General features: G+C 44.6%; 1 protein-coding gene across 3 annotated transcripts; it reads left to right on the forward strand.

The window, feature by feature from the left end:
- Positions 1 to 6,381: 6,381 nt before the first annotated feature.
- LOC106576467 (uncharacterized) lies at positions 6,382 to 14,149 on the forward strand. 3 transcript variants are annotated; one of them, XM_014153669.3, is made up of 4 exons: positions 6,383 to 6,697; positions 6,850 to 6,930; positions 10,255 to 10,913; positions 11,126 to 14,149. In XM_014153669.3, exons 3-4 carry the CDS (start codon positions 10,277 to 10,279, stop codon positions 11,485 to 11,487), a joined length of 999 nt encoding a protein of 332 aa, XP_014009144.1. In that variant the 5' UTR covers positions 6,383 to 6,697; positions 6,850 to 6,930; positions 10,255 to 10,276; the 3' UTR covers positions 11,488 to 14,149. The 3 variants fall into 3 exon arrangements, with proteins under 3 accessions (XP_014009142.1, XP_014009144.1, XP_082820157.1); XM_014153667.3 differs by lacking the exon at positions 6,850 to 6,930 and having other exon boundaries at positions 6,382 to 6,622; XM_082964031.1 differs by lacking the exon at positions 6,850 to 6,930 and having other exon boundaries at positions 6,385 to 6,697.
- The last annotated feature ends 7,392 nt before the right edge of the window (positions 14,150 to 21,541 follow it).

Consider the following 21,541-nt stretch of genomic DNA (forward strand, 5'->3'; position numbering starts at 1 on the left):
CACCTGCCCCTTTAAGGTCGGGAGTTTACCATGGTAGCGCGATTAGAGTCATGTTTGTGGCTGGGAGTTTCAGTCTGACTAGTAGAAGCGTTGTCACCACTTCCCAAGCAGTTGAAACTCAAACATAGAAAACAACCTAACTTTTGAACAAAACAATGTAAATAGCCGAGAAACACAACGACAAAGTCTCCCTTCAGTAGACTTTCGTTTCAAGTAAATTAGACCAACTTTTACGCCTGTGCGCAGCGCTTCTTTAAATGAATATTTCACTCCGCTCCTGACGTGCGCACAGCCAGGCAGTGTTGCAGCGCGAGGTGAATAGGCTACATAGGATTCTTAGGTCTTTGACTTTGTGGGATTAATTGGCCAGCTATGAAACAAAACGGCAGAAATACTTTGACAGCAGCATTTGATTTATAAAACCCTGTTAGGCCTCACTCCCCCCTATCTGAGATACCTACTGCAGCCCTCTTCCTCCACATACAACACCCGTTCTGCCAGTCACATTCTGTTAAAGGTCCCCAAAGCACACACATCACTGGGTCGCTCCTCTTTTCAGTTCGCTGCAGCTAGCGACTGGAACGAGCTGCAACACTCAAACTGGACAGTTTAATCTCAATCTCTTCATTCAAAGACTCAATCATGGACACTCTTACTGACAGTTGTGGCTGCTTTGCGTGATGTATTGTTGTCTCTACCTTCTTGCCCTTCGTGCTGTTGTCTGTGGCCAATAATGTTTGTACCATGTTTTGTGTTGCTACCATGTTGTTGTTATGTTGTGTTGCTACCCATGCTGTGTTGTCATGTGTTGCTGCCTTGTTGCTGTTATGTTGTTGTCTTAAGTCTCTCTTTATGTGGTGTTGTCTCTCTTGGTGTGACGTGTGATTTGTCCTATATTTATATTTTATTTCTTTTTTATTTAGAGTCCCAGCCCCTGTCCCCGCAGGAGGCCTTTTGCCTTTTGGTAGGCCGTCATTGTAAATAAGAATTTGTTCTTAACTGACTTGCCTAGTTAAATAAATGTACAATAAACATTTATTTTACTATAAATGTGATCATACTTGACTATTTTTATTCACAAATGCGAGTGAAATAGACATTTTACCTGTGTTGATGATCAGTTACTTGAGAAGGAGACCAAGTCAAGACGCTGGACCGGGTGGATTCAGTTTATAGTAAGGCAGTTTATTAAGAGACAAAGATATTTGCCAAAGTGTGCACGGACTCGTTCGTTTAGCTCATAGGGAACTAGCAGAAGAGAGCCCCGAAACATAGTGTGCGTTTAATTTATACAATGAATACAATGGCCCTTGGCAATGTCCTTTGTCCTCGGAGTCCAACACCCCTAAGTGTGTGTGTGTGTGTTTCTGCTAAGTCATGTCTGGGTGGTTGCGATAGTCATGGGATGTTGTTTTTGACACCAGTGGTCAGTTCGTGTGGCTAGGGCGCTTTCATGTCTTGACATGTTTGTGTGAGTGCTTAAGTCAGCCATCTGTTTCTGGGTGTGCTCGTGATTGGTATCAGTTGGTTGCTCAATGTGTCTCTGGAGTTTTGTTGTGTGCTGTTGTGAAGCATGTTGTGCAAATGCCCTCCTTATATATCATTAGGTAAAACGTTAGATTATCTTTATTACACCTGCCAGTGCCAAAATCTGGTGGGTGTTAATTTTTTATTTAAGCCCTGGTTATAATGCATTATAGTAGCAGGTTGCAGATAGCTGGTGGACGCTGTTAGATGGCCAATAGAGATGACTTTGGTGGCCATACTGATTCCATTGGAGTGACAAGATACAGAGGGATACCTCACGGGTATATACTATTCACTCATTGAAGGACACCGAACATTCTATATTGAAAACCTCAAATCAGGTACAGAGGGATACCTCACTTTGTAGGATGAAATACCATCTACAGTACATGGACTTTGACAGTGCTTGACTTGGACAGGAAGAGGTGCCGGTATTCATGTTGGATGCTGGTACTGTTGATATTTAGGTGCGGGAGCTCCACAATACGTTTGAGCTAATATTGTATAAGAGGAAGAGGAGCTCAAGCAGTAGAATATTTAGGTGCCGGTACTCAGCTCCGGTGAGCTCCTGCCCAAGTCAACCACTGGATTTTGAGGATGGCATTTGCATAGAATTTAATTGATTGATTAATTGATTGAAACACGAGTGACACCCAGTTTTTGGCAGTACAGGAATGCAAGTGTAATGAGTCTATTCCTGTGGGATGTTGCCTGATCAATGAGTGTATGTTTAATACATTAGGTTGTATAGCCCAGGGGGAGTAGACAGACTGCTCCATATGAATGATAGGTGATCGACAGAGCAAGAGAGGGTACAGGTGTCATTGACTGGAGAAAGAGGGATCTAGTTATTTGACAAATAGAGATTGGAGTCTGTACCGAGAAGAAGGGAGAGATACAGAGAGTGAAAAGCCAAAAGAGAGGAAAGGGGATGAGAGAGACAGGCAGAAAGAGAAAGGAAAATAGGTAGAATGTTGCATAGAGAGAGAGAGAGATCTGCTCACCAACCAAGAATTCACAAAATGGGACAAACACCAAACTGAGACTCTGCATGCAGAATTCTGTTCAAATATTCTGTGTACAACGTAAAACACCAAATAATGCATAAAGAGCAGAATTAGGCAGATTCCTCTAATTATCAGAATCCAGAAAAGAGCTGTTCAATTCTACAACCACCTAAAAGGAAGAGATTACCAAACCTTCCATAACAAAGCCATCATCTCCAGAGAGATGAACATGGAGAAGAGTCCCCTAAGCAAACTGGTCCTGGGGCTCTGTTCACAAACACAAACAGACCCCACAGAGCCCCAGGACAGCAACACAATTAGACCCAACCAAATCATGAGAAAACAAAAAGATAATTCCTTGACACATTGGAAAGAATTAACAAAAAAACTGAACAAACTAGAATGCTATTTGGCCCTAAACAGAGAGTACACAGTGGCAGAATACCTGACCACTGTGACTGACCCAAACTTAAAGAAAGTTTGACTATATACAGACTCAGTGAGCATAGCCTTGCTATTGAGAGAGGCCGCCGTAGTCAGACCTGGCTCTCAAGAGAAGACAGGCTATGTTTACACTGCCCACAAAATGAGGTGGAAACTGAGCTGCACTTCCTAACCTCCTGCCCAATGTATGACCATATTAGAGACACATATTTCCCTCAGATTACACAGATCCACAAAGAATTTGAAAACAAATCAAATTTTGATAAACTCCCATATCTACTGGGTGAAATACCACAGTGTTCCATCACAGCAGCAAGATTTGTGACCTGTTGCCACAAGAAAAGGGCAACCAGTGAAGAACAAACACCATTGTAAATACAATCCATATTTATGTTTATTTATTTCCCTTTTGTACTTTAACTATTTGCACATAATATGACATTTGAAATGTTTTATTATTTTGGAACTTATGTGAGTGTAATGTTTACTGTTTATATTTCATTTTTGTTTATTATCTATTTCACTTGTTTTGGCAATGTAAACATATGTTTCCCATGCCAATAAAACCCTTATATTGAAATTGAGAGAGAGAGTGAAAGGGAGAATGAAAGAGGGAAAGAAAGGGATAGAAATAGAAAGCAGGAAGCCACAGTGGAATCTCCACACCCCTGTGGGTGGACCCTCTAGTCAAAGAATAGAGAGGGCAAATGTTCTACCTCCCCCCCCCCCATTCCTCTCGCCCTCCCTCTCTTTCTCAACAATTGGGGCCATGGAGCAACAATGACTGCTGGGAAAAAAGTCTGGTTGAATATGCGATAGCAACAGGGGGTGGTCTGGGCTGAAGGGGAGGGGTGGCTGAGGGTAGTCCGGAGGGGGGGGGGGGGGGGGGGGGGGGTGTTTGAGGGTGTGTGTGTGAGGTGGGGTGAAGGCATGAGGAGGGTACTCCTGGGGCAGGGCCCAGGGGGACTTGAAGGTGTTTTCTGGGGACATTTATCTGCCTGACTGCTCCTGAAAGTGATCTTGCTAAGTCCGGCACGGGAAATCTCAGGCTTTCCAAACACACACCAACGCCACAGAATAACAACACACACACAGCCAAACTGACAACACACCTACACACACACAGCTCCACTGGAAACAGACACACAGCCAAACTGACAACACACCTACACACACACAGCTCCACTGGAAACAGACACACAATCAAACTGACAACACGCCTACACACACACAGCTCCACTGGAAACAGACACACAGCCAAACTGACAACACGCCTACACACACACAGCTCCACTGAAAATATACACTGACAACATACACACAATCCAACTGGCCCTGGTGAAAACCCAATGAGTAGACTGATAAAGTGGGATGGGGGTTTTGAGGTACATGGGACCCTCCTCAGCTAAAGCACAAAATAAACCTTTAATTAATGGTAATATGATTAGCTCATTACACATGTTATAACCAATTTCAATATATTCTTATAGTAGTAAATGATCTCAAAATGAATTATAACAATGTATGTCAATGGTTTTAACATAATGGAGCTAATTACATCATCATTGATTAAAGGTTAAACAAAAAGGGATTTTCTTTCCTTAGCAACAGTAACTAGGGGCTTGGTGTTTTGATATGGAAACGAAGAGGTTGGGCGTGCCCAGGTAGCTATATTTTAAAAAACATTCTATAAGGAGTTTGAATCAATTCAGTTTCACTTGCTTTCAAAGCAATGGAAAGAGTATTGCATTTGGACATGACTACCTGTGTGCCCTTCATTCTGATGTGAGTTTAGACCACACACACACACACACACACACACACGCACACACGCACACACGCACACACACACACACACACACACACACACACACACACACACACACACACACACACACACACACACACACACACACACACAAACAGTTCAAGCTTTTGATTAAATAGGCCCAGCCAGACCCAGCTGTAGCTCTAAGGCTGCAGCCTAAGTTGCTATGGTTCTTAAAAAAAAGCTAAATTCTTTATGGTCCATTTTCACAGAAGTAGATTAAATAAATCCAAGGTCAAATTCGGATTTAACCGATGACTAAAAATAGGATTCCATTGAGAACATCAGTTACATCTGGATTATGGCTCTGGCTTCAAACTTCTTCGACAGTGTATATTTAACTTGCATAAAATGAATAGCGATGGATGGTGGTAGACCCGAGAACGCAATGTTAACTTTTATGCCTTTCCTTGACCCTTACCTTAACCTCACTGAAACTATACCTAACCTTAATCTAACCCTCACTCTTAAAACTAAGTTTAACCCTAACCTTAAATCATTTAGATCCCAATGCCTAAGCTTAGTCATTCTGCCGGTTGAATATGAACTTCCTTTAATTCCAACTTCTTAACCATAGTCCAGGAATAGTTTCAGCCATAGAAAGCATATCCTCTGTGATGCCTCCATCTTTCAATGTTCTTCAGTTCTACATGTGCAGGCTTTTGTTCAAACCCAGCATTTACACAGCAGACTCAACAAAACAACTAATAATCAATCCCCTGATTGATTGAATGATGTGTGTTAGTACTGGGCTGGGTCAAAAGCCTGCACACCTTGTGGGTCCCTAGGACCAGAACTGAACAACAATTCTACCAATGATGAGACATACGCCTTGTTTAAATCCACTCATCATTACTTTGTGAAAGGAGAAATCCTTTCTATATTTAAACTAGGCCTGAACTTCCACTTTGACGACAATTGACAAAGTAATGTACTTGGTGTCTGGCACCACCATGTGGCAGCACAGCTTTGGTATGCATCTAGAACAGTACAAGTACTTTTCTCCATGTCTGCTCACAATCCCTCGTCATGACCAATAGAATAACACACAGTAACAGCCGTATGTACTGCGGTGTGTGCATACTGTCGTGTTATTAGATACTTTGACGACGGAAGGTCAAATCTGGGGACATGACAGAGGCCTACTTTTCCAGTATGACCCGTCAGCACAGATCTGCCGTCATGGCCTAAATAACATAGGATAGACACTGTCATACTTGTCAGGAAGAGGCTGTTCTTTTGAAATATGTGCCTCTGTCGAACAGCCAAGCGAACAACTCTTGTCTTTTCCTCTTGTTCAATAGTTCCTTCTCCACAATGTATGACGTCAGAACGTGCAAGAGCGGCGCGTGCCCGATGCCATTTGTGAAACTATAATAAATAGGTTATGCATTTACACTTATTTACAATCTACCGATGACAGTTTAAACAGTCTTAAAATGCAACGGAAAGACAGGTCCGATAATATTATTTCTGTCCGTGGACCGTGACACGGTGACAACGGACCTGGGCTTTCGTGACATTTAATGGCAAACGGGAATGCGCATGTGATAAAGCAGTTGAGTTTGTTTTCGCGCGCCCACTACGTGAAACGAAGGGCACGAGCAAAAGCAGGACACGGAAGGGGATGGGGCGGCGCAGAGTCAAATAAACTCAGGATCTTGACGTTCTGGTTATTTCCAGCCCTACCGAGTTCGTTTATAACGGACGGTTCGATGAATGCTCGAATCCATTAAAGCGGTTAATTCACAAAGAGAAGACCGTGGAGGCTGGGCAGATCTTCAACTGCTATGAGGATTCTCAGATTCTTCATGGGGTATAGTTGCAGAATGCTATGAACGCTGCCTGCTGTGTGACGTTGGCTTTGTTTGAAGAAGTTGCATGAAACTGGGTATGTAAAAGTGACAGATGCTGAGCTATTTAACCATTTAATTATTTGCCTAATATAAGTTATTTGGCATAAGGTAGTAGAGAATATTAACAAAGGTCTGTTTCTGATCAAAATGGACCTGTATTTGTGTTTTTATTTAACCTTTATTTAAGACTGCTGTAAGACTGCCACATATCACCACATGGACAGGCTAAACCCTTGGTTGTGTTGTTGAACTGTCCTAAGCTTAAAAGGTTTGTGTGAACTGTCCAAAGTTTACAAAATGTATATAATTGTTTTGCTTTCTGGAGGTCTCATACGGTCCATGGCAGGGCTGTGCACAGACCTTTTGGGAGACATGTGCTAAAAAAAAGGGTCACCCCCAAAAAAGGTTTCCCACAACCGCAGTCACAGACCGGTTGAGCAATTATTACAAGAAAAGGGAAAGCAGCTGCATCCAACAGTCTGTACCTGTAGACTACTATCTACATGCTCTAACCCAATGAGTCTGTATCTGTAGACTACTATCTACATGCTCTAACCCAATGAGTCTATCTGTAGACTACTATCTACATCCTCTAACCCAATGAGTCTGTATCTGTAGACTACTATCTACATGCTCTAACCCAATGAGTCTGTATCTGTAGACTACTATCTACATGCTCTAACCCAATGAGTCTGTACCTGTAGACTACTATCTACATGCTCTAACCCAATGAGTCTGTACCTGTAGACTACTATCTACATGCTCTAACCCAATGGGTCTGTATCTGTAGACTACTATCTACATCCTCTAACCCAATGAGTCTGTATCTGTAGACTACTATCTACATGCTCTAACCCAATGAGTCTGTATCTGTAGACTACTATCTACATGCTCTAACCCAATGAGTCTGTACCTGTAGACTACTATCTACATGCTCTAACCCAATGAGTCTGTACCTGTAGACTACTATCTACATGCTCTAACCCAATGAGTCTGTATCTGTAGACTACTATCTACATGCTCTAACCCAATGAGTCTGTACCTGTAGACTACTATCTACATGCTCTAACCCAATGAGTCTGTACCTGTAGACTACTATCTACATGCTCTAACCCAATGAGTCTGTACCTGTAGACTACTATCTACATGCTCTAACCCAATGAGTCTGTATCTGTAGACTACTATCTACATGCTCTAACCCAATGAGTCTGTATCTGTAGACTACTATCTACATGCTCTAACCCAATGAGTCTGTACCTGTAGACTACTATCTACATGCTCTAACCCAATGAGTCTGTACCTGTAGACTACTATCTACATGCTCTAACCCAATGAGTCTGTACCTGTAGACTACCATCTACATGCTCTAACCCAATGAGTCTGTATCTGTAGACTACTATCTACATGCTCTAACCCAATGAGTCTGTATCTGTAGACTACTATCTACATGCTCTAACCCAATGAGTCTGTACCTGTAGACTACTATCTACATGCTCTAACCCAATGAGTCTGTACCTGTAGACTACTATCTACATGCTCTAACCCAATGAGTCTGTATCTGTAGACTACTATCTACATCCTCTAACCCAATGAGTCTGTATCTGTAGACTACTATCTACATCCTCTAACCCAATGAGTCTGTATCTGTAGACTACTATCTACATGCTCTAACCCAATGAGTCTATCTGTAGACTACTATCTACATCCTCTAACCCAATGAGTCTGTATCTGTAGACTACTATCTACATGCTCTAACCCAATGAGTCTGTATCTGTAGACTACTATCTACATGCTCTAACCCAATGAGTCTGTACCTGTAGACTACTATCTACATGCTCTAACCCAATGAGTCTGTACCTGTAGACTACTATCTACATGCTCTAACCCAATGGGTCTGTATCTGTAGACTACTATCTACATCCTCTAACCCAATGAGTCTGTATCTGTAGACTACTATCTACATGCTCTAACCCAATGAGTCTGTATCTGTAGACTACTATCTACATGCTCTAACCCAATGAGTCTGTACCTGTAGACTACTATCTACATGCTCTAACCCAATGAGTCTGTACCTGTAGACTACTATCTACATGCTCTAACCCAATGAGTCTGTATCTGTAGACTACTATCTACATGCTCTAACCCAATGAGTCTGTACCTGTAGACTACTATCTACATGCTCTAACCCAATGAGTCTGTACCTGTAGACTACTATCTACATGCTCTAACCCAATGAGTCTGTACCTGTAGACTACTATCTACATGCTCTAACCCAATGAGTCTGTATCTGTAGACTACTATCTACATGCTCTAACCCAATGAGTCTGTATCTGTAGACTACTATCTACATGCTCTAACCCAATGAGTCTGTACCTGTAGACTACTATCTACATGCTCTAACCCAATGAGTCTGTACCTGTAGACTACTATCTACATGCTCTAACCCAATGAGTCTGTACCTGTAGACTACCATCTACATGCTCTAACCCAATGAGTCTGTATCTGTAGACTACTATCTACATGCTCTAACCCAATGAGTCTGTACCTGTAGACTACTATCTACATGCTCTAACCCAATGAGTCTGTACCTGTAGACTACTATCTACATGCTCTAACCCAATGAGTCTGTATCTGTAGACTACTATCTACATCCTCTAACCCAATGAGTCTGTATCTGTAGACTACTATCTACATCCTCTAACCCAATGAGTCTGTATCTGTAGACTACTATCTACATGCTCTAACCCAATGAGTCTGTATCTGTAGACTACTATCTACATGCTCTAACCCAATGAGTCTGTATCTGTAGACTACTATCTACATCCTCTAACCCAATGAGTCTGTATCTGTAGACTACTATCTACATGCTCTAACCCAATGAGTCTGTATCTGTAGACTACTATCTACATGCTCTAACCCAATGAGTCTGTATCTGTAGACTACTATCTACATGCTCTAACCCAATGAGTCTGTATCTGTAGACTACTATCTACATGCTCTAACCCAATGAGTCTGTATCTGTAGACTACTATCTACATGCTCTAACCCAATGAGTCTGTATCTGTAGACTACGATCTACATCCTCTAACCCAATGAGTCTGTATCTGTAGACTACTATCTACATGCTCTAACCCAATGAGTCTGTATCTGTAGACTACTATCTACATGCTCTAACCCAATGAGTCTGTATCTGTAGACTACTATCTACATCCTCTAACCCAATGAGTCTGTATCTGTAGACTACTATCTACATGCTCTAACCCAATGAGTCTGTATCTGTAGACTACTATCTACATCCTCTAACCCAATGAGTCTGTATCTGTAGACTACTATCTACATCCTCTAACCCAATGAGTCTGTATCTGTAGACTACTATCTACATCCTCTACATCTGATTTTTTTTGTTTTGCTCATATTTCCTGGCCTGGTCCCAGATCTGTTTATGGTCTTGCCAACACCTGTCATCGTCAAGCCAAACATGACAATGGGTGACAGAGTTGGCATGATGACACAGACTGGCACTCAGGCAGTTTTCTCACTCTAACTAAACTTCCAATCCTGCTCTAATTCTTTCCCCTTTTCCTTCCCCCAGTAACTCCCACTCTGGGTCAGACATGTCTGTGATAGTTGGAGCGGGGCAGTTCATAGCCCAGAGGGTCACCAGAAGGATCACCTACTACTACACCAGCCGGACACCAGGGGGTGATACCCCCTCTCCTCCTACCATCTCCCCCACCTCCTCCCATCTAGACGCTCCTTTTCCCTCACCCTCGTACTCCCTCTCCACCCCCTTGCTCCCAGACTTGCCCTCTCACCACGACGTTTCCTCAATTCCCACCCATTCTGCTTTGGATGTACCATCCCTCTCTCCATCCTCGCCCTCCTACTCCCCCCGTCCCCTCCTCCTGCTTTTCCCGTGGCTTGGCGCCCGACCAGGGGCCATGGTGAAGTACCGGGACCTCTACCTGGAACGCGGCCTGGACATCCTATCTGTGGAGAGCACCGTGTGGCACTTCCTGTGGCCCCGCTGGGGGCTGGAGTATGGGGCCGAGGTCCTGGAGCTCCTTGACGACCCGCGTTTCAAAGGGCGCCCCCTTCTGGTCCACACCTTCTCCATCGGCGGGTACACCTTCACCCAGCTGCTCAGCCAGATGGTCAGGGAGCCACACAAGTACCCGGGCCTGGCCCAACGGGTTGTAGGACATGTCTATGACAGCCTGGTGGTCGGGTCGCTGGAGCATATGGCTACAGGTGAGAGAGAGGGGAAGGAAAGGAGGTAGGATTGTCGGTTTGGATTATTACTCTGAGAAAGGAGAGAGATCTGTTACTGAGACCGTGTGTGTGTGTAGGTGTGTGTATGGGTTAGTTTGTGTGTGGATGTGTGACAGAGAAAATCATTTGAAATGTAATTAACCTTGACCGGTAAATCAAATAATCTGTGTGTGTGTATGTGTGTGCCTCAGGCCTGGGCAAGACCCTGTTCCCTCGTATGGAGCCCCTGGTGCGATACACCGCTCTGCTCTACTTCTGGCTCTTCAAGTCCCAGACGGTGCACTACTACGACAACTCAGTCCAGGTCTTCTACAACAGCCCCGTCACCGCCCCGGCGCTCTTCTTCTTCTGCGAGAACGACGCGCTGTGTGACCCCGTCGCCATGGAGGCGGTCCTCGACTTCTGGAGGAAGCGGGGCGTTGCTGTGGAAAACAGGAAGTGGAAGGAGTCTGTGCACGCTGCTCATCTGCGCTGTCACCCAGAGGATTATCTCTCCACACTGGAGAATTTTTTTCACTCGCTCAACATCGCCCCCCTCAGGGCTAAGATGTAAATGGCTCGTGCTAATCACAGTGGGGGGTTGATCATTCAATAAAGCCTGCATACTCATGCGTCAACACAATTATAACATAGTATAACATAGTGTAGTCATGTAGCATGTAAACTTTTATCCATAGAGACTTGGTTGACACATACCCAGCATATGGGTCACGAGGGAATCAAACCCACAACACACTAGTTTTACTTCCCTGTTGCTATAATAACAACATATCCAAACCTAACTACTAGCATGTGTTTTGACTGTGCTACGTGTTATCTATTTGTACAGATATAGGGTCTTAATTTGACCAGCATTGTCGTAGCAAAATAATTAATGTTTAGTTCATAATGCTTCTTGATCAGTGTTCAGGCTATTAAAAGTTGGCAACATGAAAAGTGCAGTACTGTTAATATAAGTGTGTTAGTGTGGGTTTTCAGTGAATTTTCTGTGAATGTATGTAAATCACGAAGCTCATCTTAATTTCCTGCGGTGCAGGAAAATTCGCAGCATCAAGAGAAAATTAAGTTAATATATCTGTATGAGAGCTTACACAATATTGTCCATGACAGTCCATATGCACCAGATAACAGCAAGGTCACTATCTTTAAGGTGAAACACGACAGACACAACTCACTATATGTTGATTTGCAATAATGAATTATTTAGTACACTGCTCAAAAAAATAAAGGGAACACTTAAACAACACAATGTAACTCCAAGTCAATCACACTTCTGTGAAATCAAACTGTCCACTTAGGAAGCAACACTGATTGACAATAAATTTCACATGCTGTTGTGCAAATGGAATAGACAACAGGTGGAAATTATAGGCAATTAGCAAGACACCCCCAATAAAGGAGTGGTTCTGCAGGTGGGGACCACAGACCACTTCTCAGTTCCTATGCTTCCTGGCTGATGTTTTGGTCACTGTTGAATGCTGGCGGTGCTTTCACTCTAGTGGTAGCATGAGACGGAGTCTACAACCCACACAAGTGGCTCAGGTAGTGCAGCTCATCCAGGATGGCACATCAATGCGAGCTGTGGCAAGAAGGTTTGCTGTGTCTGTCAGCGTAGTGTCCAGATCATGGAGGCGCTACCAGGAGACAGGCCAGTACATCAGGAGACGGGGTGGAGGCCGTAGGAGGGCAACAACCCAGCAGCAGGACCGCTACCTCCGCCTTTGTGCAAGGAGGAGTAGGAGAAGCACTGCCAGAGCCCTGCAAAATGACCTCCAGCAGGCCACAAATGTGCATGTGTCTGCTCAAACGGTCAGAAACAGACTCCATGAGGGTGGTATGAGGGCCCGACGTCCACAGGTGGGGGTTGTGCTTACAGCCCAACACCGTGCAGGACGTTTGGCATTAGCCAGAGAACACCAAGATTGGCAAATTCGCCACTGGCGCCCTGTGCTCTTCACAGATGAAAGCAGGTTCACACTGAGCACATGTGACAGACGTGACAGTCTGGAGACGCCGTGGAGAACGTTCTGCTGCCTGCACCATCCTCCAGCATGACCGGTTTGGCGGTGGGTCAGTCATGGTGTGGGGTGGCATTTCTTTGGGGGGCCACACAGCCCTCCATGTGCTCGCCAGAGGTAGCCTGACTGCCATTAGGTACCGAGATGAGACCCTCAGACCCCTTGTGAGACCATATGCTGTTGCGGTTGGCCCTGGGTTCCTCCTAATGCAAGACAATGCTAGACCTCATGTGGCTGGAGTGTGTCAGCAGTTCCTGCAAGAGGAAGGCATTGATGCTATGGACAGGCCCGCCTGTTCCCCAGACCTGAATCCAATTGAGCACATCTGGGACATCATGTCTCGCTCCATCCACCAACGCCACGTTGCACCACAGACTGTCCAGGAGTTGGCGGATGCTTTAGTCCAGGTCTGGGAGGAGATCCCTCAGGAGACCATCCGCCACCTCATCAGGAGCATGCCCAGGCGTTGTAGGGAGGTCATACAGGCACGTGGAGGCCACACACACTACTGAGCCTCATTTTGACTTGTTTTAAGGACATTACATCAAAGTTGGATCAGCCTGTAGTGTGGTTTTCCACTTTAATTTTGAGTGTGACTCCAAATCCAGACCTCCATGGGTTGATAAATTGGATTTCCATTGATTATTTGTGTGTGATTTTGTTGTCAGCACATTCAACTATGTAAAGAAAAAAGTATTTAATAAGATTATTTCTGTGTTGTTTAAGTCCCTTTATTTTTTTGAGCTGTATATTTATTGTAAATGTTGATTGTAATTGTTTTTTTTACATGAGTATATTTTCATTCTCAATAGCTGGTGACAGGGAGTGCAGTGGGAGAGAGAGGGAGAGGAAACATTTTGAAGATGAGAAAGAACTGAAGAGGAGGAATACAGAAAGGAGTGTGAGGGTTTGAAGAAAGGAAAGAAATAGAAAAGAAACACAGGAGATAGGGAAGAGATAATATGAGAGAGGTGGAAGAAAATAGAGATAGGCTACTGAGAAGTCTGGACAAGAAGTCAAGATGAGGTACTGTATATGTAAACCTCTTCAGTCACAGAGAACCAGGACCTGTCCTGGAAGTAGTTCATGCCTGTCAATTTAATGAGTAGTGAGTGACAAACAATCTGTGGGGGGTTTTCTTATCAGGCATCTGTTGCATATTCAATCTATTAAGTATTAAACTTTTTTTTGGTCTGTTTTGGTCTCACAAAACTGAGTGTTCTTTATGAGGAAGCAAAGGGTTAAGTATGTGATGAAGTATCATGGCCAAGGGTATATGCTGTGAACTCCCATGTGATATTGACTGCACACACCCCGGTAGGAATAGGTTTGCACTTGAGGAACAACCTGTGCCTAACCTCAGGCACCAGCAGAGACTTTAAACCGTACATAAATATAGGCACATGTAACGGGGTAGAACCGTTGATATTGTGAACGTAGCCTTGTTGGGCTGTCAGTCCCAGGTGTGGCCCACAGTATTTAAGTCAGCTCTGTTGAGTCAGGTGTTCCCCTTTACTATGTTAAGGTTGGTGTGCTTTGGGTGTTTGGGAAATCCTGACCTAGACTTCAGGCTACAGGAATAGTATTTTGTATATTTTTCCCACGTTACACACAGTAAGTGTGCAGAAAGAAGACTGAATAAGGATAGAAAATAAACGAATGGGTCAAATAGTATCAGAATAGAATAGGTAGACTGTTAGACGCATGAACACTGTTGTTACAACTGGTCTTAGAGCATTTTGATTATTCTGTACGGAAATCCAAGACACTCCATTTAGTATGACATGTTTAGTATGGTTGCATAAGACAGATGGTTACTTACGGCAAACATGAAAGTAGGGTAGCTGGATGGGTGGGTGTAGAACATATAAATGTCTAGCAACCCAAATGTTGGGAGTTCGAATCTCATCCCAGACAATAAACATTTTAGCTAATGATCAACTTTTTCCTCCCTATTTGACCTATATATTTTCTATGTATTGATACGTAGGCTATGTGTGCTGTTTTTAAATGTATGTAGTTCTGTCCTTGAACTGTTCTTGTCTATGTTTTGTATTATGTCATGTTTCATGTTCTGTGTGGACCGTTTGAAGGGGGATGAGACCTCTTCAGAGGACCACCACTACGATGGAGGGTATGAGACCTCTTCAGAGGACCACCAACAGCCCATACGATGGAGGGTATGAGACCTCTTCAGAGAACCACGACCAGCTCCTACGATGGAGGGTACAAGACCTCTTCAGAGGACCACCACCAGCCCTTACGATGGAGGGTACAAGACCTCTTCAGAGGACCACCACCAGCTCCTACGATGGAGGGTACAAGACCTCTTCAGAGGACCACCACCAGCTCCTACGATGGAGGGTGAGACCTCTTCAGAGGACCACCACCAGCCCCTACGATGGAGGGTACAAGACCTCTTCAGAGGACCACCACCAGCCCCTACGATGGAGGGTGAGACCTCTTCAGAGGACCACCACCAGCTCCTACGATGGAGGGTACAAGACCTCTTCAGAGGACTACCACCAGCCCCTACGATGGAGGGTGAGACCTCTTCAGAGGACCACCACCAGCTCCTACGATGGAGGGTATGAGACCTCTTCAGAGGACCACCACCAGCTCCTACGATGGAGGGTATGAGACCTCTTCAGAGGACCACCACCAGCCCATACGATGGAGGGTACAAGACCTCTTCAGAGGACCACCACCAGCCCCTACGATGGAGGGTATGAGACCTCTTCAGAGGACCACCACCAGCCCTTACGATGGAGGGTACAAGATCTCTTCAGAGGACCACCACCAGCCCTTACGATGGAGGGTATGAGACCTCTTCAGAGGACCACCACCAGCTCCTACGATGGAGGGTATGAGACCTCTTCAGAGGACCACCACCAGCTCCTACGATGGAGGGTATGAGACCTCTTCAGAGGACCACCACCAGCTCCTACGATGGAGGGTATGAGACGTCTTTAGAGGACCACCACCAGCTCCTACGATAGAGGGTATGAGACCTCTTCAGAGGACTACCACCAGCTCCTACGATGGAGGGTATGAGACCTCTTCAGAGGACCACCACCAGCTCCTACGATGGAGGGTATGAGACCTCTTCAGAGGACCACCACCAGCTCCTACGATGGAGGGTATGAGACGTCTTCAGAGGACCACCACCAGCTCCTACGATGGAGGGTATGAGACCTCTTCAGAGGACCACCACCAGCTCCTACGATGGAGGGTATGAGACCTCTTCAGAGGACCACCACCAGCTCCTACGATGGAGGGTATGAGACCTCTTCAGAGGACCACCACCAGCTCCTACGATGGAGGGTATGAGACCTCTTCAGAGGACCACCACCAGCTCCTACGATGGAGGGTATGAGACCTCTTCAGAGGACCACCACCAGCTCCTACGATGGAGGGTATGAGACCTCTTCAGAGGACCACCACCAGCTCCTACGATGGAGGGTATGAGACCTCTTCAGAGGACCACCACCAGCTCCTACGATGGAGGGTATGAGACGTCTTTAGAGGACCACCACCAGCTCCTACGATGGAGGGTATGAGACCTCTTCAGAGGACCACCACCAGCTCCTACGATGGAGGGTATGAGACCTCTTCAGAGGACCACCACCAGCTCCTACGATGGAGGGTATGAGACCTCTTCAGAGGACCACCACCAGCTCCTACGATGGAGGGTATGAGACCTCTTCAGAGGACTACCACCAGCTCCTACAATGGAGGGTATGAGACCTCTGGACGTCTTCATGCTTATCAGCTCTATGAGCATCAGGCCAAAAGCATTCTGCACGGATGTTTTGTTATCATGCATTTCTAGAATCTGTTTTAATTATTTGTTAGAACTGTGGACACCAATGTTTTGTAGCAGGCTTATGGGAACAAGGAGCGCGCTAGCCAGGTACTGGTGGAAGAGAAGATCCGGAGAAGAAGTGGTGGTGGATAGGCCACACCCTCCGAACGCCCCCTTTCCAACATCACCAGGCAAGCTGTATCCTGGAACCCACAAGGGAAAAGTGCAGACTGAATTAACACCTGGAGGTGGGAGATGAAGGAAGATACAAGGAAAACCAGCATGAGGTGGAACCACAGGAGGTTGGTGGCACCTTAATTGGGGAGGACGGGCTCTTGGTAATGCCTGGAGCGGAATAAGTGGAATGGTATCAAATACATCAAACACATGGTTTGATGTCATTCCATGCAGCCATTATTATAGGCTGTTCTCCCCTCAGCAGCCTCCACTGTACTGTGGAATGAGAAGAAGAATACTGGCCAGAACGGTGTGATGGAGAGCAGCCTCCACTGTACTGTGGAATGAGAAGAATACTGCCCAGAACAGGGAGATGGAGAGCAGCCTCCACTGTACTGTGGAATGAGAAGAAGAATACTGCCCAGGACAGTGAGATGGAGAGCAGCCTCCACTGTACTGTGGAATGAGAATTAGAATACTGCCCAGAACAGCGAGATGGAGAGCAGCCTCCACTGTATTGTGGAATGAGAAGAAGAATACTGCCCAGAACAGGGAGATGGAGAGCAGCCTCCACTGTACTGTGGAATGAGAAGAAGAATACTGCCCAGAACAGTGAGATGGAGAGCAGCCTCCACTGTACTGTGGAATGAGAAGAAGAATACTGCCCAGAACAGTGAGATGGAGAGCAGCCTCCACTGTACTGTGGAATGAGAAGAAGAATACTGCCCAGAACAGGGAGATGGAGAGCAGCCTCCACTGTACTGTGGAATGAGAAGAAAAGTACTGCCCAGAACAGTGAGACGGAGAGCAGTTGTCAGTGGTCTGCTCCCAAAAGAGCAATGGGCCTAAGCAATTAAATTAATGTTATGAGAAGTTTTGCCTCTGCTATTCATTTCAGTTTCCCTTTAACTTTTACTGTCTATACCAGATCTTCCCAACTCTCTCCTCGAGACCCCCCCCCCAGGAGATTAGGGTTAAAACAAAACACTTGATTCAATTAGTCAAAGGCTTGATGATTAGTTGACTAATTGTTGACTAATTGTAGTTGACTTCATCACACGTCATCGTGGGTGCAAGTAATTATCAGGTAGAAGAGGAAACCAGCAGTAGTCCAGACCTCATACAGTAAGATTTAAATAGCCCTGGTCTATACAGTACATGTTAGTATAAATCCACAACATACTTCACAAACCTGCATGCTTTACGTGCATTATCTTCCACCACAGCTGAATAAGGAAGTAAAAGGTTAAGTATCTTGGCCAAGGGTACACTCTGAACTACCATCCACATGACCACCCCAGTTGGCATGGGTTTACAGTTGAGGAATGACCTGTGCCTAACCTCTGGCACAAAGAATCACACACTCTCTCTCGCTCATGTAGCAAATAAGTGAAGGATAGGCTGAAAGGTCTGTGCAGACAGGAGAGGTGAATAAAGATCAAACAGAAGCCAATAGGGTAAATAGTTAGACTGTTCGATGCATGAACACTAGATGGGGCGTGCTCTCTCTGCTGTCTCCTGAAGTCCACGATCAGCCCCTTCAGTTTGTTGACTTTGAGGGAGAGGGTATTTTCCTGGCACCACTCCACCAGGGCCCTCACCTTCCTGTAGGCCGTCTCGTTGTGTCGTCTTGATGATTGAGTTGGAGACGTGCGAGGCCACACAGTCATGGGTGAACAGGGAGTACAGGAGGGGTCTGTGGTTTATGCGGAAAATGAAAGCAAATAGACAGGTTAAGAAATTAGAGAAGTATTAGGAAATTAAATTAAAACTTTACAGTTCCTACAGTATCAAATACATCTAATCCAATCTAGTGTCTAATCCAAAGGCCAGTTAAGAATAATGTGTGTAACCTATATTTCAATGACTTTCCAGCATGTGCCTCACACTGTGCTCGCTACACCACCATAAAATACTCTGTGTGTTTGTATTGTTCCCATCGTTGCAGCAAATATTGGAGCATCGATTTGTTCCCCTGTTGTTTGTCAGAGATAAATTGGACATTTAAATAAATGTGAAATTCAACCTTAAGGTTCAAGGTTTTTCTGTGTAGCTAACTAAGTTCAACAACTGGGGTTGATATGTGGTTAGTTGGCATCTTGTTTAGATCTGTAATCAAAGTTCCTTGACCTCACACAGGTGTGTGCTGCCTTCAACGAATGACCGTAGTCATATAAAAGATGGTGGATAAATGAAGAGTTTACTCAGGCCGTTTACCATTGGAGGCAAAACAGTCAGTAACGGTCTACTTAACCGGGTGTGTCTTGCATAGACATCAATGCAATAGGAGCTGGGTCTGGTCTACTTAGTTAAATGACTTTCATAGACGGATGGGTTGTTTAGTAACAAAACTGATGGAGCAAAACAGGCTGGGTTGGCTTAGAGTCAAAGGATTGTTGATATCATTTAAACGATATTTCCCCTCCATATTTTTATTGAAATGAATAAATAAATGTGCACTTGTTGTCTCTCAAATACATCGTTACAGTTTTGGTTAGCTAGCTAGTGAATTTTAGCCATTATTCGCCTAGACGTGACAAGAGTCAAAACACCTCAAAACAAGACATGGTATCGATAACAATATGTACAATGACCTGAAACAAGTCACCTACGATTCCCCACATGGCAGCTTCTTGTCATTTTTTCTAGCTATGACCTTCCAGAATCATAACAACACCCGGACATCTGCCCCATCGATGAGCACGCATCGTTTCTGTGATGTTTATGAACCAGAAAAAAACAGCAAGTGGGGTGTCTCGCTTCTTCTTCCGTCTCTGGTCCTATTTCGGTTGTCAAAAGTTACCACAGCCACAAAGTCAAAATGGACTATATCATAAAAATGAATGAAAACCCAAAATGTTTTTTTTGGTCTTAATTTGAAGTTAGGCATAACGTTAGGTTTAGAATGAGTTTTTAAGAATATGAATTGTTGAAATAGGTGGGTTTTAGCCACAACTATGACTTTGTGGCAACTACATTTAGCAGATGCTCTTATGCAGAGTGACTTACAGGAGCAATTACGGTTAAGTGCCTTGCTCAAGTGCACTTACAGATCTTTCATCTAGTCGGCTGGGGGATTCAAATCAGCACGATTAGGTTACTGGCTCAAAGCTCTTAACCGCTAGGCTCCCGGGTGGCGCAGCGGTTTAAGGCCCTGCATCTCTGTGCTTGCGGCGTCACTACAGACACCCTGGTTCGAATCCAGGCAGAATCATAACCGGACGTAATTGGGAGTCCAGTAGGGCGGCGCACAATTGGTCCGGGTTTGGCCGGTGTAGGTTGTACATTTAAATAAGAATTTGTTCTTATCTTACTTGCCTATTTAAATTTTAAAAATGAAAAAATAGAAATAGGCTACAGAACCTGACGCCCCAATAGTAACAACCTCTATTTCAGGACTGACGATGAAGACAACCAAGGCTGGAATTGAACAAGCTGATCCATGACTGACATCTGCTGGAGAATCAGCGCAAGTACAATTTGTCGAAGTGACGTTCCATACTAAAACTGTATCATAGCAGCTTCATGCAACGATGTATAAACTTTTGTAAATTTCTTCACTATAATAGGACTACTGGTAGGGTGCTGACAGAACAATATAAGCAGACTCTTATATTTAGACAAAAGGAAGCTATAGCCTGCTTTTTGGGCTCGGAGTTACCTATGACCTCACAATACATGGCCGGACTACCTCTTGGGGGCCCTGGGTCTTCTATATATATATTTTTTTTTGGGGGGGGGGGGGGGGGGGGACATCATCTAACTTCCTGTATTTCAACACATTTGCAATGGTGCAGAGAAAAAGGTGCAGTTTATAATGCTATTCTACACATTTTGTTATGAGGCTGAGAGAAAATGTAGCAGTTTTAAAGCAAATTTTCTGCCCTTCTACACTTTTTGCCATGAGGCAGGAAAGAAAATGTTGTTTTTTATAGCTCATCTCATGCTTTTGTTCACATTTTGTCATCAGGCTGGGAGAAATCTTAGCAGTTTTAAAGCTAATTTCCTGCTATTCTACACATTTTGCTGTCATGTGCTATCTGGGGGCTCCCCGACCTCCTGGGTTCCTCCTAATGCAAGACAATGCTAGACCTCATGTGGCTGGAGTGTGTCAGCAGTTCCTGCAAGAGGAAGGCATTGATGCTATGGACAGGCCCGCCTGTTCCCCAGACCTGAATCCAATTGAGCACATCTGGGACATCATGTCTCGCTCCATCCACCAACGCCACGTTGCACCACAGACTGTCCAGGAGTTGGCGGATGCTTTAGTCCAGGTCTGGGAGGAGATCCCTCAGGAGACCATCCGCCACCTCATCAGGAGCATGCCCAGGCGTTGTAGGGAGGTCATACAGGCACGTGGAGGCCACACACACTACTGAGCCTCATTTTGACTTGTTTTAAGGACATTACATCAAAGTTGGATCAGCCTGTAGTGTGGTTTTCCACTTTAATTTTGAGTGTGACTCCAAATCCAGACCTCCATGGGTTGATAAATTGGATTTCCATTGATTATTTGTGTGTGATTTTGTTGTCAGCACATTCAACTATGTAAAGAAAAAAGTATTTAATAAGATTATTTCTGTGTTGTTTAAGTGTTCCCTTTATTT

This window comes from Salmo salar, chromosome 17 (assembly GCF_965601325.2).
Source record: "Salmo salar chromosome 17, fSalSal1, whole genome shotgun sequence".
NCBI classification, from domain to species: Eukaryota; Metazoa; Chordata; class Actinopteri; order Salmoniformes; family Salmonidae; genus Salmo; species Salmo salar.